This window comes from Poecilia reticulata, chromosome 5, assembly GCF_904066995.2.
Source record: "Poecilia reticulata chromosome 5, P_reticulata-male-v2, whole genome shotgun sequence".
In the NCBI taxonomy this organism is placed as follows: domain Eukaryota; kingdom Metazoa; phylum Chordata; class Actinopteri; order Cyprinodontiformes; family Poeciliidae; genus Poecilia; species Poecilia reticulata.
The window spans coordinates 12,184,285-12,199,955 of NC_088834.1; the positions used below are offsets into that span (position 1 = coordinate 12,184,285).

The window sequence follows — 15,671 nt, forward strand, 5'->3', positions numbered from 1 at the left end:
TGGAATGAACATGAAAATGGCAGCGCTCGGGCTGCTCAAGAGACTCAAAAGATGGAGCAACAAATGGCTCAGGTGCAGCAGCGCTGCTACAGAAGAACCACAATGAAAGCTTTAGTAGTGAGAAGCGAAATTATCAATCAACAACTTGCAAGGGGCAAACGCGAACCGACCGTGCAACAGAGCCGCGCTTCGTGAAAAAGGAACATGTGGTGGAAATATTTCCCCAGAGTTCGAAAGTGTTGCGAAACGGCAGCTAAAAAACACTAATAATCTGTTCAGAAACAGTATAGCCAGTGGATATGATTTGCAGCCCCTGGATTTTCTTGGCAACTGCCGACAGCAGGTCTGTTTTTTTAAAGCCTCTTACATCTTTTTTTATACTTGCCAAATTGAAACAGTATTTGTTTTAATGGGAGTTCTAATTAACCAGTATGTATTCCCCCACTTGCTCCGCGAGTGGCTGAGCTGTGAATGCAGGCTATGTGCTCATCCCCTTTGATTTGTTGTCAGTGGAGGCTGCCAGCTGACACAGTGCCCGGTGAGAGGCTTAATGCCCAAGTTTTAATAATGTGGGGGACTACATGAATCTCCCCCTCTCATTGGTATTCAGGTGCAGGATGTCTTGTTAGAAGTCAGGGAGGGAGGCGGAATGAAGCCAGAGCCCCGGATTGTTCTGTACATTCACCCTCCCCACCACCACCACCCCACTCTCCATTTTTTTTTTTTTTGGCAACAGCAGAGCTAGCTTCTTAAAAATAATTCATCCCATTTTTAAAAGAAGCGCCTGCACTAGCTAATGGAAGAGCTGCAGCACAGTTTGGAGTCTCCCCTGGCTTATCTCGCTCAGACAGTTGTGGGGAGTCGCTGGTGAGCATGGTGTCAGCGTGCGTGGTACGGTGCAGCGCCGCGCGGGCAGGCAGGCCTGGGGACACAGATCAAAGGGAGGCAGGGGTGAGAGCCGCTCTGCCTCTGATCCCGTGTACGTGTGTGCGTGTATGTGTGCGTGCGTGTGTGTGTAGGCCCGGCCCACTCACACAGCCCAAAGGCCCTCCTCACACACATACACATCCTTGTCATTCCAAAACACACAACAGTTTCACAAAACTGCAAAACAGGAAAGAAAAGTTTCTCATAAAACTTTGTGAACTTCCTTTATCGGAATATCCACCGTACCTATCGAGTTAGCAGCTTCTCTCTTGCTCCATCATGCCTCTTTACAGGGGGAGAGGATAGCCGTGAACACCCTTCCATGGCATGAGCTTTTCATTCTGCCACTGACGTCTGGTTCCTGTGGCTCCTGCATGTTGCACACATGTCTTGGAGTGATGCTACCAGCTCTTCTTGTGTCTGAACACTTTTATCAGTTCTGATTTCAGCATTAATCGAAGCCTTAATAATCTTAACAACAAAATGCTCGGTGTAACACTAAACGTATATTTTTAAAAAAAAATTACAAAGCTTTCTTTCCTTGCATCACTTAAAAATACCACTACAAAAAAAAATCCACCAGATTCTGGGAGGGAGAGATCTGTAGAAATAATACTCAACTTAAGTGAATTATAGGTTGTCTACTGGTCACTTTCTACCTTTGCAGTTTTGGTTGTGAGGTAACTGAGTGTTTTTGGGTATGAATTTTTTACGCACTTAAAAATATACAAATACCACCACAACTTCACAGGACAATAAAAGGATAATAGGGGACACATCTGAAACTGTCCTTTACATCCTGTATTAGCGCTTAGCATGATTAGCATTATCAGCATGTTAGCATCACAATATGTAAACTGTTTGTGTTCCCTGTAAAGTTGGTCAGTGAGATTTCCAAAGGATTGCCAACGTTTTCTAATCTAGAAAATCCTTTCTAGTCACAGAAAGCATTGGACTTTTTAAGATTATAAGCAGCCTGACACATCTCTACAAAATATTTTCATCGTAGAAGGATTTGAGTCTTCTTCCTGGCTTGAAGGTTGTTGTCATCAAGATGACATTAAAGTGGAGGAAAGTCGTGCTTAAAAGACTCGACTTTCAGTTTCCAGCAAGACTATGACTCCATTAAAGATGAAAATCGTCCTATTCCAAACACACACCAGTTTCTCTGTATGTTTCTAAGTTTTTTCCTCTTTTATCATATGCTCCTAACATGCAGTAATTTATTTTTAGATGCTAAGGCAACAACAATTTGACAATTGGTTTTTTCAAAATGAGTAAAGTCTGTTCAATTTCAGCTTCTTCTTTTTTCTCTTTTGTACATAAATCAAAGCTTCATAGTGTCAATCACAGAGGGCACATAGTCTCTGACCTTTGTGTTCAGCTGAGCATGGCTGAAAAATACAGGGATGCCCGTCCTTCATGCCCCTGCTTTCTCCTTTTCCCCAACACCTGCTGAGCCGCTAAATGAAACAAGACCAACAACAAAACACACTTCTGGTTTCATACCTTTCGCCCAGCCAGGCACAGCTTTGCTCTCACGATCCTTTAATATACTACCACCCCTCCAACCCCCACCCGCGACCCCCGCCCCGCCCTCAACCAGCCAAACATGTTGTATACCCCACAATGACAGTGGCCGGTATGGAGTGTGGATAGCTTTTCTCCCACCGCCTGTAATGGGCAAAAATGTGTGCTGTCGGGAAGGGTCATGGAATTGGGATGGACGCGGGCTCCTGTCGGGACTGCCGAACGCTGCAGGATTCCATTACAGATTTGGCACCTCGCGACCGCAGCCCATTTACTTCGAATCACAGAATTTTTGTCAATCTTTACAGCAACTGCAAGGCCATCAGTGCCAGACACTTGAAGGAATGGCCTGCACATACCAATGCACAAGCATATCTACTGCAAACAGACTTCGTCTGCAACTTACAATATCAGTTTCTCATTTCTACCCCCTGCCCCCCCTCCAATACACAAAAGGAGAAAAAATAAATGGGTTTACAATAAAAATGTAGCTACTTCTGCTTTATGATTGACATTAGGTTAAATGTAAGAGAAAAAAGGGCATACAGTCAACCTTTTTATTGGGTTCATTGTTTGGGTTTTCAGTGTTTTGCTTTGTGGAGAGAGGAGGTCTGCCCAGCACAGCAGGAAGCTGCACCAGTGAGCGAACTCTGATTTTCTATCAGCGGGAGCATCCATCTCCATGCTGGGACACTGATAGGAATGCCACACAGCAATCTGGATGCATTCAAATCATTTCACCTCAGTGCAGCACAAACATCATGCAGAAAAATGTGGGGAGGAAAAAAATCAACACTTTAACTTTGAGATATTTAAATAAACTTCCAGAAAAAAAAAAAAAACACACACAGCTAAAGTGCGTGTCAGTTGGCGTCTCTATCAATCACTTCTGATTGAGTAATTGAAAACGGAAAATCCGCACTCTACAGCTGCCCAAATGCTCACGTCCTAATCCCTACTGTGACAGGAAATGTTTAATATCCCAACACATTCTTCAACCGCTCTGACGGGAGGGAGAGGAAAGCGACAGTGCACCCCATGCCAGCATTAGAGAGACCCATTAATAATAATAATAAAAAAAAGGGCTCCCTGTTCCTGGTGTTTTTCTGCAGGTTTGCAGTGAGAGCATTAGCAGTTAAAACCCCTGTGCCACGATTAACAATCAAACACGCTGTGAGCCTCCATGTTATCCTCCGTCGCTCCAGCAGGAGAGAAAATCTCTTTTTTGTCACAAAATCCTTAATTCTTTCTTCTCTGAAGAAAGAGGGTAATACCAAGAATGTTTCCAATCTGCTTTCAGAAATATTTGAAGGAAGGAGAAAAAAAAAACTCCCCAATAAAACATGTGTGAACGACGGGGTAATTGTGGACAAATGCAGCATTGAAATTCATTTTCAACTCTTTACACACCATTTCAATCTTATTTTCTGCCTGTTAACCACATCTTGTTGGTGAGGGTGGGCAAGACTGGCCAGTATTGATGGGTAATTGTGTATAATTCACTCCGTACACACGATTTGCATCAATACAAATCATTTTTCATTCTGTGCTACTTAAAGCTCAACCCTTACAAGAAGACAGTCGCATTTGAACGCTCATTAATGGAAGTGTCTAAAAGATGTTAACAACCAAATCCTTTTCAGAAAACAACACACTTAAATCTTTACTTTAAGGTCCAAGAAGTGGACAGAGTTAAATTTAGGTTCACTCTGCATATAAAGATGCCTGAAAATCATGCAGCACAAGACACAAGCAAAAAAAAATTAAAAAATTAAAAAAATCACACAAGGCACTGGAGTCTTCGAGCAGCAGACAATTACGTGAAGAAGATTATGGGTCCACATTTATAAGCTTTAGCTAATTATTTCATCTGCATGTGCTCTCTCTGCGCGGTGCAGGATTTAGATGTCCCAGGAAAGTAGAAAACCGCTGTTTGGAGCAGCTTGAGCACTTCTGGTTGCTATCAAGATGAATTTTAATTTGTTGATGTTAATCCAATTGTTTTACAAATGTAGCAATTTGGAGTAGCTAAAATAAATCCAGGGCTTTGGAAAGGCGAACATAAAAGCCCACACTGGCAGTTATTTTCGCTGAACATGCTGTTTCTGAATCTTAATTTCAGTGAAAAAAAAAACGCAATTACATATCCTTAGCTGAGAGAGGAGGAGGAAAGCCGTGGAATAAAGAACGTTATCAACACCTATGAGAGAAGAAGACATGGCACGAGGCCGTATAGGGCTGCTGGGTCTGACCTGTGGGGAGAGCCCGTTGCCAACAGGGTTCATGTGGTTGCTGGAGGCGGAGGGGCTCATGAACGTATCGGAGTAGCTGGAGAAGCTGTGTCGATTGGACGACAGGCCGTACGCGGAGCTGCTGTCGGCGCTCAGACCACCCTGGTGCATGGAAGACGGCGGCAGAGGCTGTGGTCTGTGCAATGTGCTGCTGCCCTCTGACACAAACAAAGAACATACACAACATTAACATTCTGCACAGAAACAACAGGAATGTTTACGACAAAAGGTTCCAATTGAAGTGTAGAGTGGATTTTATTCACCCTCCTATACTCTGATACCTGTAATTACATTTTAATACTTTAATAAAACAACAGCTTTAATTTGATATTGACATAAGAACAACTGTTCTGATGGCCTCAGGAGTTGTAGGGGAACGTTAGTGAACAACATGAGGACCAACACAGCAGACAGGTCAGGGAGGGAGACAGTTATTGAGAAGTTAAGTTTGGTCATACCTATTTATCTTAAGCCTACCAAGAAACTGCTGTCCACTAAGAACTAGCGTCTAGTATTTTGGGTGAGAAGATCATTTATCAAAGAGGCAAACTGTTGGCAGGATAAAAAACGTTCTTACTTTCCAAAAACTGGCAAAAATAAAGTCTTTGTTGAAACAAAACTCTGACAGGTGATGTTTAAAGTGTGCCACAAGTTATGCAGGACACACGGCAAACGTCTAGAAGAAGGTTATCTGGTCCGGTGGAACCAAAACAAAAACTATCTCCACCCTGAAACGCGATGGGGAACAACATGGTGAATGGAGCTTAACACAGGACAACTCTGGAAGTAAACCTCTTTGATGCTGCCTATGGAGGACTCTGATCAGAATGATGAGCTACAATGGGAACAGTTTATATAAAATGCTAGGAAGTCCTAGTCAAAGTCCAGACATGAATACAATTGAGAAACTGTGGCAAGACTTTAAAAGTGCTGCTTAGAGACGCTCTATCCAGTCTAACTGATTTGAGCTGCTGTTATTAAGCAGAGACACAAAACCTCCAGCTTTAATTGTAGCTAAAGATGATTCTAGGAAGAGAACCCACAAAAACTAAATAAAAATACATTTCATTTTGCTAGTTGCTAAATATTTTAAAAACAACACATCTGTTTCCTTCCTCTTCACAATTATCTGCTACTTTGGTGGTTTGGTAGCGGCGGTCAGCAGATTTGGTGGTGCTGATCGTCATTTTTTCCAGGGCAGCTATAATGTAGCTTCTCGCCATCAGCGTGTGAATTTGTGCGTGAATCACTGACCGTAGTGTGAAGCGCTTTTGGACTCCACTAAAGTGCTACACAAATACAGGCCATTTCCATTTAATTTGGGTTTGTAAATAACATAAAATCCTAATAAAATACATTAAGTCCTGTGAACATTGGTATGAAAGCTTCTGCCAGGCGTTTCCTGAATCATCTTTAGAAAACAAATTTCTTAGTAAAAAGTGTAAAGCTTCTGTGTGACCCCTGCTTATAATGTAAGACTTGTCTCTTTTTCACTGTGACAAAGATGTGATTAGAAAGATAACAAGCTGCTGCATGCTTCTTATATGCAGCACATGATTCATGCAACTTTATTAACATATACATGAAAAATGGATGGCATACCACGAATAAATAGGACTAATGCAATATTTAGCAAAATTGAGTTACAACCACCGGACAGAGCATTCTGTATGTTTTGGATGTTGGGTTGCGTCAGATTTACCCTGTGATAGCGTGGTGCTGGGGTAGCTGGTCTCCGGCAGCTGGTAGGTGGGTAAAGTCGGCATCCCCGTGGGCGGGAATCCGCCGGGAAGCAGGTGGTTGAAGGCTGCTAGCTGATTGGCGCCGGCCTGCTTGCGCCACCGAGCCCGTCTGTTGCTAAACCACACCTGCAAGTTGGATAAAAAGACATAATTTCAAAAAGAAGCTTCCGTTTCTCTTTAGCTGGAGTCCTTTTTTTTGTTTTTTTAAATAGTGTGTGTTAGCTTGACGTCTAAGAGGGAGGTCTGCCACCTGTGATTAATCTGGTGAGAACAGTAGTGCTGCTGCTGTTAGCTGACGGTCTGCAGCCCTTTTTGGGAGCTCAGTGGCCTATTTCTGTTGTCCTTAAGTGGTTGTGATCTGTGTAAACAGGCAGCTCTAAGCTTCCTTCAGAGGGAAGAAGTCACTGAAAGGTCAGAGGCAGGCCATTAGTCTGCATCACACCCCCTTAGTAAGCTTGAAAAGCTAAAAGACATTCTGGTAAATGATGATGTTTTCCAGGATATAACTGTAAGACTTGTTTTTTGTTGTTTATTAAGTTGCAAGGTATATTTTAAGGAGTAAAGAAAAAATGTTTTACAAGTAGAATGGCAGCAAAATGAGCAGCATTGCCATGTCACTTCTCTGAATGAAAGGGGAAGAAAATAGGGAGTCTTTAGAAAGGCAAAGATTTACACATTTTAAAAAGGCCTCTGCTTCAACAAAACATGAATATAATCAGGCGCCTTTTGAAAAGAGCCAGCAACCTGTTCCATTTAGCTGAGACAAGGCCCGGGCTTCGCTGTGTGCTTGGGGTTGAAGGACATTGATCTATGCCTCGCACAGGCAATTCATCAGAGTTTAATACACTGTCAGCGCAGTTCATCTACTGTTGTGTTTCAAACGGCCAGCGCTATTGTGAGAGCACATGAAAGAGGGGGACAAAAGGCCCTCCGTACGCCAGCGAGAACAGTGGACACAAAGAGGGGGCGTCCCTTTTAAACAGGTCTTAAAGAGGGACACTTTCAAGGCGACTTACACAGAGACGTACTCTGCATTTTGAGGGCCCGCCTCTTTTTTGTGTGCACAAACATACATATAAACTCGTATGGGCCTACAAGGGATCTCAGCCTTGCAGAGATCTTAATTCGAATGTGGTTCTTTTTCTATACAGTTGTTTCTTCCACAAAGAGTTTTTTGCTCTTAGCTCAGTTTGCAAGGGAGAAAATAAGATACAACAGGCAGCGACTGTGTCAGCTTTTCAGCGAAGGACAAATCTCGGGGTGTGCAAGTGGAAAACCAACAGGAAATCTTTATCTAAAGCGCGACTGCTTCTAAAGGCCGAGTCTGAATCTCCTCAGTCGGCTATTACAAAACAAACGCGAGGTGTAGCTTGGGGAAATTTTTCCTATTGGGATGTAGTGGAGCGTGCTCTGAGGTTTGAACTGAGCACCGACTGGGCCAGACAAACAGCTGCCTGGCTCAAGGGAGGGAGGGGGCGCGCGGTTGGGGGTCGGGGTTGAGGGAGGCGCACCCCCTTCCCTCCACACACTCCCGATCACCCCACCCGGCAGTGCCACTTCACCTTCGACCTCATCCACTCACAACGCTCCTTCTTTCATGCTCACTTTAACTTCCTTCCTTCTTTTGTCATCCAAGCTCAGGAAGCCGGTGCTTCATCATGGCGGATACAAAAACACCTGAATGTTAAAGTTACTTTTCACTTCTACTACTTTCCTTAACTCAGTGTTTTCATTTTCAGTTTCACCTTGAAAGATTTATTCTGCCATATGTTGTGTTTGTCTTGATATCCTGCTAAAATGAACTTTTACTTCCTTCTTCTGGATCTACAATATATGTAGATATTTGGACCCAATCTGATTTTTTGCACACATTTCACTCTCTGACCAAGACTAGGAGATTGTGCCTACACTATGACTTTAAATTAATAGATCAGTAAGCTTCTGAAATGATCTATAACAAATTCATGACCAGGCACAACATGCAGAGTGTTACATTTTGAATGCAAACTCATATTCTCTCTTAGACCTTGAACTAGATGCCTGTCCATACTGAAATATATAACATCTAGAGTCTGGACTTGTTTCTTCTTTGAAGGTTAACCAATATGATTTGTTTTAAGTAGAAACGAATTTGTCCTGATAAATTTTCAAACTTTTCTTCTGTGTGTGATCTGGCTTCGGCTAGTGAGCTGTTTAAAGCTGAATACAATCAGAATCAAAAGGTAGAAACACAAATCAGCTCATCTCACAAGATTACATCGTGTTACATCTCAGTCTTGAGTCAACGTAAGCCACCCAGACAGAAGTTATAAAACAGTGTTAGAAGGAGTCTTCCTTGCTATTGTTTTTTAGGGTTGGTGGTGATGGACAACAGGTAAACTCCTTTGGAGTTAAGGCCTCCTTTTTTCTTTGTCAAACTTCTGCCTTAGACTTGTTAAAGAACTCCAGATATGCAGAGAACCTTTACGTTTAACTTTTAAAGAGGAAAAGTGGTAACGTCTTTATTTATTTAGACTTTATCAGCTGATAATACTTTGAATACTCATTCTTTTGACTTTCTCTTCAAGTAGTCATCAGATCTAACCTTTTTGGGTGTTTTATGTTTAGTTGATACTGTAACTTAGAAACTAATTTTTTTCCACAAAATATCTAAATCTCATTTATGTCCGGATGAAATTCGACAATAAGATGGTTCCCTAATAAAGAAAAATATTCACACCTTAACATTTCTTTTTAGCATTTCTTCAGGCTGCTAATAATTTTATACATGTAACTCAATAAAAACATGATCCATTATTGCAAATGGTTTGTCTTACTTTGAAAAAAGAGCTAGTCTAACGCCTCAGTCACGTAAGGATGAACAGACAGGACATGCAGTGCATCCAGTCTAATATAAGAAGGAAGCATAAGGCACAAAGTGGCTTTCTACAACAGTCATCAGACTCTTAGCACAGACGGGGATAAACAAGCACTTGAGTGGAGCTGCACATGTGCCCATACCCGATCACCAGCATGCATACATTACCAGCCCAGTCTTCTTGCACATGCACACATCGACTCTTGCACAGACTACGACACACAGCCCGAAGCTGAGGATTTGAGGCTGTGTGCTCTGGAACCTGATCACAAAGTCACCTTGGAACAGAAATTCTCCTCGACTCTCCCCAATCCGGTTTAATTCTCTGCAGAAACATAGACAGCTGCAGAGCTTCTTCATTGTTACCCTCGTTTACCTACGAGTGCGTGGCCTGAATTCACCAGGAATACGCTTCTGTCTCATTTTCACTGACTATAAAGTCTCCCAGTATCTAGGGCACTTGGGCAGGTCTGTATTATTGGATTGTGGTGGAGAACGTTATTTAGACCCATTTAGGTTAAAGGGACATCATCAAGAGTCAAGGAAGAACAAAGAATAAAGCAAAACAATTGAGCTGCAGCTGTATCGGGAAAAGTGTGTGCAAAAGTGTTCATACCCTGTGAGCTTGCATTTACTATGACAAGGTTTTGGAGGCTTGTTTTACCATCTTTGCACGACCAGAGACTGAAAATGTGTTTTTTCTTCTTAGCAAATTTGACGTTTAATTCACTAGAACTTAGTCAGATTGGATCGATATGTATAGTGACTTATAAATCTTATTTTCTGGTCTGTGTTGAAAAGAAAATGTACTCACAGCATGATGTTTCCACTATCATGTTTTTGAGAGGTAGATATAGTTTAAAAGGTTTCATTGAATCTTTTGTTCCAGATCTTTGAAGCATCCAAACTTAACATGGGTCTTCATATGATTTTCTCCTCCAGAGATATTATGACTCTCTTGGTTTCTTCCCTGATTAATACTCTTTGCTTGCCAGGCTTGTCAGTTTAGTTCAGAGCAAAGTAATGTTAACATCTACAGCCGCAACATGACCCATCAAAAACAGAGATCTTATTAATTTCATAAATGCCTATTTTGTTTTTTAATGATTCAATTAAAAAACAAATATATTTCAATTATTTTTTCACCAATGTTATCAATCTGCTGTGAAAAAATATAGAAAAACAAAGAAAAACTATTAACAGATTTGTTAGGTAACATGTCTTTTTAGAAACAGTGTATCAAGCACTATTATTTTGTCTTTCTCATTTTTTATATGTTAAAAGCCACAACATGTGGATCACATGCTGAGTGTTGGAGATCTCTGGTTTAGCTGGTCTCCTTCCAGTTTCACAGTTTAGCTTCACTTCACAAATATGAACCTGTTTGTGTCAGTCTGTCACATAAAAATAATTGGAGTTTTGTGGTTTTAACCTGAAGTTCAAGAGATATGAATAATTTTGCAAGGCAGAGCATATGCAAACTTTAAGCCTACAATCTGATAGCATGTGAAATATTAAATGCAGTGATGAAATCTGAGTCCGTGATTCATGGTGCACTCCACGTTGCTTCATCTCTGTTAATCTTCCTTTAAGTGTTAGTCAAAAGAACTGATTTCGAGCGATTAAATTCCTGGCTGATCAGTGATAGTGGGCATTCATGCCAACATTGTAAAGCCATGACAGTGCACCACAGAGACCAAAAAAAAAAATCCACTGTGTGTTGCTTCTCTTAAACAGGATCATTTACATTTGAGAATTGCCTGTTTACACAATCCTCCATGAATTCTTTTCCCAAAGACAAGTCTTGAATATGTGACGCCTTTCAAGAGCCAATTTGCAACATTCGGTAGATGAATACCAGGAGCCGACAGATAATGACAAAACAAAATGTGCTGCTGACTTCATACCCATAAAAACGCAGAAGAGGTGATGCAACTGGCTTCAACAACACACCAAATCCTCTTCTGCCTCATACCACGCAATACCCCCCCCTTACCCATGCCTCACACGTCCTCCTCCTCTTTCCTTTTCCTCTTTCTTCCCCTCTGATTCCCTCCCTGCTTGCCTTCCAGACTGGCACTATGCTAATTAAAGTAGCTAGGAGTGTGAATTTGTGAGGAGAGTGGGATTAGCTTGATAAGTATCAGGAGTACAGAAGCACTGTACCAAAGTCATTTAAATTCTAATAATAAGAAAGTGTTAGAACATTCACTCTGATGCATTGCAACAATTTCCTCCCGACAATCTACACAAATCCTATTTATTCCTTTATGAGAAGTAAACCCGCACTGGCGGGAATACAGTTGCCTGTTGGGTTTGGTTGCTACCACTCGGCGCTATTGGGATTTTTTTTCCTTCACAGTGCTGAAACTTGACTGATAGCACAACTATGAGGAAATATAAACACGGAATACCTTACATTTCCACTAACCTGCTTAAAACCACCTGCATGAGGCTAAACTCAGCTGTAAATGTATTTTACACCCGGCTAAAGATGCTAGCACACAGCCACTTATAGGCCTTTTCTGTGTGCTCCCATTCAGAGCAGCGCAAGCCACAGATAAAGAAAGAAACTTTTTACCAAATTGATTTGCATGCTTCATAAAAAGCAGTGCTTATGCCTTATTAGATTCCACTAACTATAATAGCTACACGGAGGATGTTTATTGGTAATGAAAGAGGACCTATGTGACAGATTTGGTAAAGCGAGCTGGCAGCGGCATGCTGAGATGATGAGCTCCGGTCGAGACGCAGGCGTCTGTCTCTTAAAAACTTCAGCCTAAATAGGAGGGAAATGCAATTTTCTTCATGTGTAAGAGCTGATTTACAGCAACCTGCTGCCCATTGCCTGCACATCTCTCCCCCTGCGCGGTGCTTCCCCACCTGATCCACCACTCAGCAACGCTCTTGTGAAATGGCTCTGTTGCCTGCTCTTGTTAAGACTGAGGGGTCATCAGATGGAAAGCAGCAGAGCGCAATGCATCCGCAGCGGATACAGAGAAGGTAGACCTGGCAGCGTCCCCTCCTACAGAGACAGCCTGGAACTAATTGCTGAGAGATATGGATCACATCCCACAATTTGTCAGCCAGGGTGATAAAACCATTGCACGGTTTGTGGTGGTAAAGGAGCACCGGGAAGTTCTCTGAAAGGGGGCAGCGGGGCTGATCAAGATAGATGCTGAGAGGGTCTTAAAATGGCAGACGAGGGCAGACGCCAGGCAGTTAGCTCTGTTTATGAGTTTACGTTGTGAGTCAGCGCTAAGCCAAACACTCATCACTCATGTGATGATCCAGCCTTTAATTTTACAGCTCTGCTTTGACTGGCGGCCTTGTTTACAGAGGTGTTAGCCTCACAGTTTACCTCTGCACCCGACCCAAAAACTGCTTTCCACATTATCGCCATCTTAAAAGACAAACAGATAACAGCGAACCATGACAGCTCGCACAAATCCGAGGATAAAATATGAGCGTGTGGGACCCCGGCACGGACCCCGGCCCGTAATTTCTCTCTCAGCCTCAAACTGCAGCGAGTTTCTGGATGACATCTGGAAGATGCGTCATTGCAGCTGTGCTGGAGGAGCTTTGCACTCTGGCCAGAGGGTCTCGTCTCCTGGCCTTTGACAGGCCATTCGGGCACCAATGTAGCAGCCCAGCTGGTGGACATCTTCTCATGTACACTCACATTTCAGAAACAATCTTTCACACCATCAGCTGTCCAAAGCGGTAAAAGGAGATAAATATGCATGCGCGCAATTCAGAATCGGTTTTGTAAAAGCGGTGATGCTTCTGGAGCAAAAGCTAGAAAAAACTATTAGGCTTTTCACAAAGTGGTTTGACAATGTGTTCTTTGAAGCATGCAGACTGCGGCACCACTGTTGGCATTATTTATTTTGGCCATCAGTTCCCTTTTCTCCATAACCTTCTCAGAAAATTAAGTTTGAGTTGACCTTTTGAGACTTTCAAAGCCTCAAAGAATTAGATTATGAGGAAAACAGCATTAACAAATTACAGCCGCGGCTCAAATTCCTCAGGTTTTCACATGACATAATTTAAGTCGATTATCCAAATGCAAAGAAATAGAAGTAACTCCGGTGGCATTCTTCTCCCGTAGTTCTCACATTCTGCTCCATGATTATTTGCGGTTTCATAAACACTCAGGCGTTAATGGAAGAAAGAAATGTTTTAAATGACGTGTCACAGTCCTCAGTGATGACTGAAGAACAGAACCAGCCCGACGATATAACCAAGAATATATATGGTTCTAAATAAAATTAGATTTGTGGACCTTACATCTACAATAATGGTATAAAAAGAAAGAAAAAACCCCAATAAAAAACAAACTTTTTATGAAAAACACTGTGTTTGTCAGAAAACAAACATTGCACGGTCTAATCATACCTCCTCATAGCAAAACATGGTGTTAGTTGCATCATGTCATGTTGACAGACAAGCAGTTTATGCTGCACTTTACATTTTTATTAGTAAAAATGTTAAAACCACCCAAAAAATGTTCTACTTTATGTTGTTTGGGACCCTAAGCAGATTTTTGAGACCATCCATCCAACAACAAACCCCACAACAGATATTCCTGTTAATTAATCCTGGTTTACCAAAGGTTATTCATTATAAACATTTAATGTCACGGTTTTAACTAGAGGAAAAGTTAGTCACACAATAGATGTGTGTTGCTCGACTCACATTCATTTCATATGATTTTCTTTGTTTCTTAGAAAATGTGGCTTTTAGAAGATTGAATGATTGAATGATCCTGGATCTCCTTTAAAAACCTGAATCCAGATCAACCAAAATCAAAGCCAGCTATTTTTTCTGATGTTGACCAAGTTTTATGCCATTTCTCCTTTGCCTAGGAAGGTCTTTACATTCTGAATCAATTAAATCACATTTATTTTGAATGTAGAGCTTCAACTTTTGTTTTCTCAATTGATTTGTCACTTGTACACATATTTACATTACATAACTTGTCTTCTGAGGGTCCTGAGCTTCTGCTTAGTTTCCATGTGTCGAGAATAATAAGTACATTTGTTAGATAATATAAGAAACAAATTGATAAAGTCTGCTACTACTGTACAAATATCATGATTGCTTTAATCCGTGAAGATGAAATGCAAAATTGAACTGAACTTTTTAAGGCAACGCAGGGTAATATTTACATTAAAATCTCAGCTGAAGCTCTTAGTTCTCCACCACTTGACATACTGCGCTCCTTCTCTCATCAGACGTACTGGATACCCGGGCATGTTGGGGGGTTTTGAAGATGGACAGTGACATGTGTGGAATCAGTTACCAACTCTGCGTGTTTGTGGTGTGATGAACAGTTAGCATGCGGTGAGGAGTTTGGGCCGTTTCAGAGTGAGTGTGAACCGCTGGGGTAAGAGGAGAGGGGTGCCCCAGAGTTTTTTTTTTTTTTCCTCCAGCAGTTGATTGATTAATGTTGTTGTCGGGGCATGGGGTCCCCAGAGAGGATGAAGAACTCTGTGTGATATGTGGAGGATTTTACAAGCAGCGGCGAGCTTGAAAGTGGTGGGATGAGATCCTGGCCAAAGGCCGAAATGAGAAATCCATCAGGAATGCATTCCCTTTCGCTCCTCTCCTAGTTTCTGCTCCCTTCCCATCTTTAGAACAACAGCTGTTGCTGTAACTCTACTGTACACATCTTCCTTCAATCTTGTATTAAATTGTGGGGAGTTCAGGCTGTCAGAGTGGCCTCCTTAGTGTAGGGTGTGAAATAAGGAAACGTTTCTGTCAAACTGCTTCAACATTAAGCATAATAGCATGAAAAGAAGGAAAACGTGCTCATGATGGATGAATGTATTACACTGTAGAAGTATTCATACCCCTTAAGGTTTTTCACATTCTGTCAGGCTAGAAACACAAATTTTGACACATTTTATTTAGATTTTATGTGATAGACTGTCAAAGTAGAGTATATTTGTAAACTGGAAGGAGGGTAATGTCTGAAACATTTGGGAAGCATTTGTATTCAGCCTTCCTTACTTTGACACCCAAAAATAAAATCCAGAGTAGCAAATTACCTGAAGAATCAGTGTGTCTTTTAAACCCAATATGAGTACAGCGGTACTATAAAAGCCTCAGAGCTTTTTTAGAGAACATTAATGAATAAAAATAATCATAAGTCTGAGGAACACAGTAGAAAGGCCAGGGATAAATATGAGGAAGATTTAATGTAAAGTTAGGTTGTGAGTAACAAGCTTTGAACATCTTATAGAGCGCTGTGCAATCCATGATATTAAAATGGAAAGAGGACATCTCCAAGTGTCCAAAAGCTGACAGACCAGACATGGA

The 15,671-nt window shown here is 41.6% G+C and overlaps 1 protein-coding gene across 4 annotated transcripts in view; it reads right to left on the reverse strand.

Annotated features, from left to right (window-relative positions):
- Nucleotides 1-15,671, reverse strand: part of pax7a (paired box 7a) — a 57,572-nt gene that overhangs the window by 14,800 nt on the left and 27,101 nt on the right. For all 4 annotated transcript variants that reach the window (XM_081607026.1, XM_081607025.1, XM_008408577.3 and 1 more), the window contains 2 exons: nucleotides 6,451-6,616; nucleotides 4,710-4,906 (listed from right to left, as the gene is read on the reverse strand). In XM_081607026.1, the coding sequence (XP_081463152.1) occupies nucleotides 4,710-4,906; nucleotides 6,451-6,616 (363 nt within the window). The remainder of the gene's footprint in view (nucleotides 1-4,709; nucleotides 4,907-6,450; nucleotides 6,617-15,671) is intronic.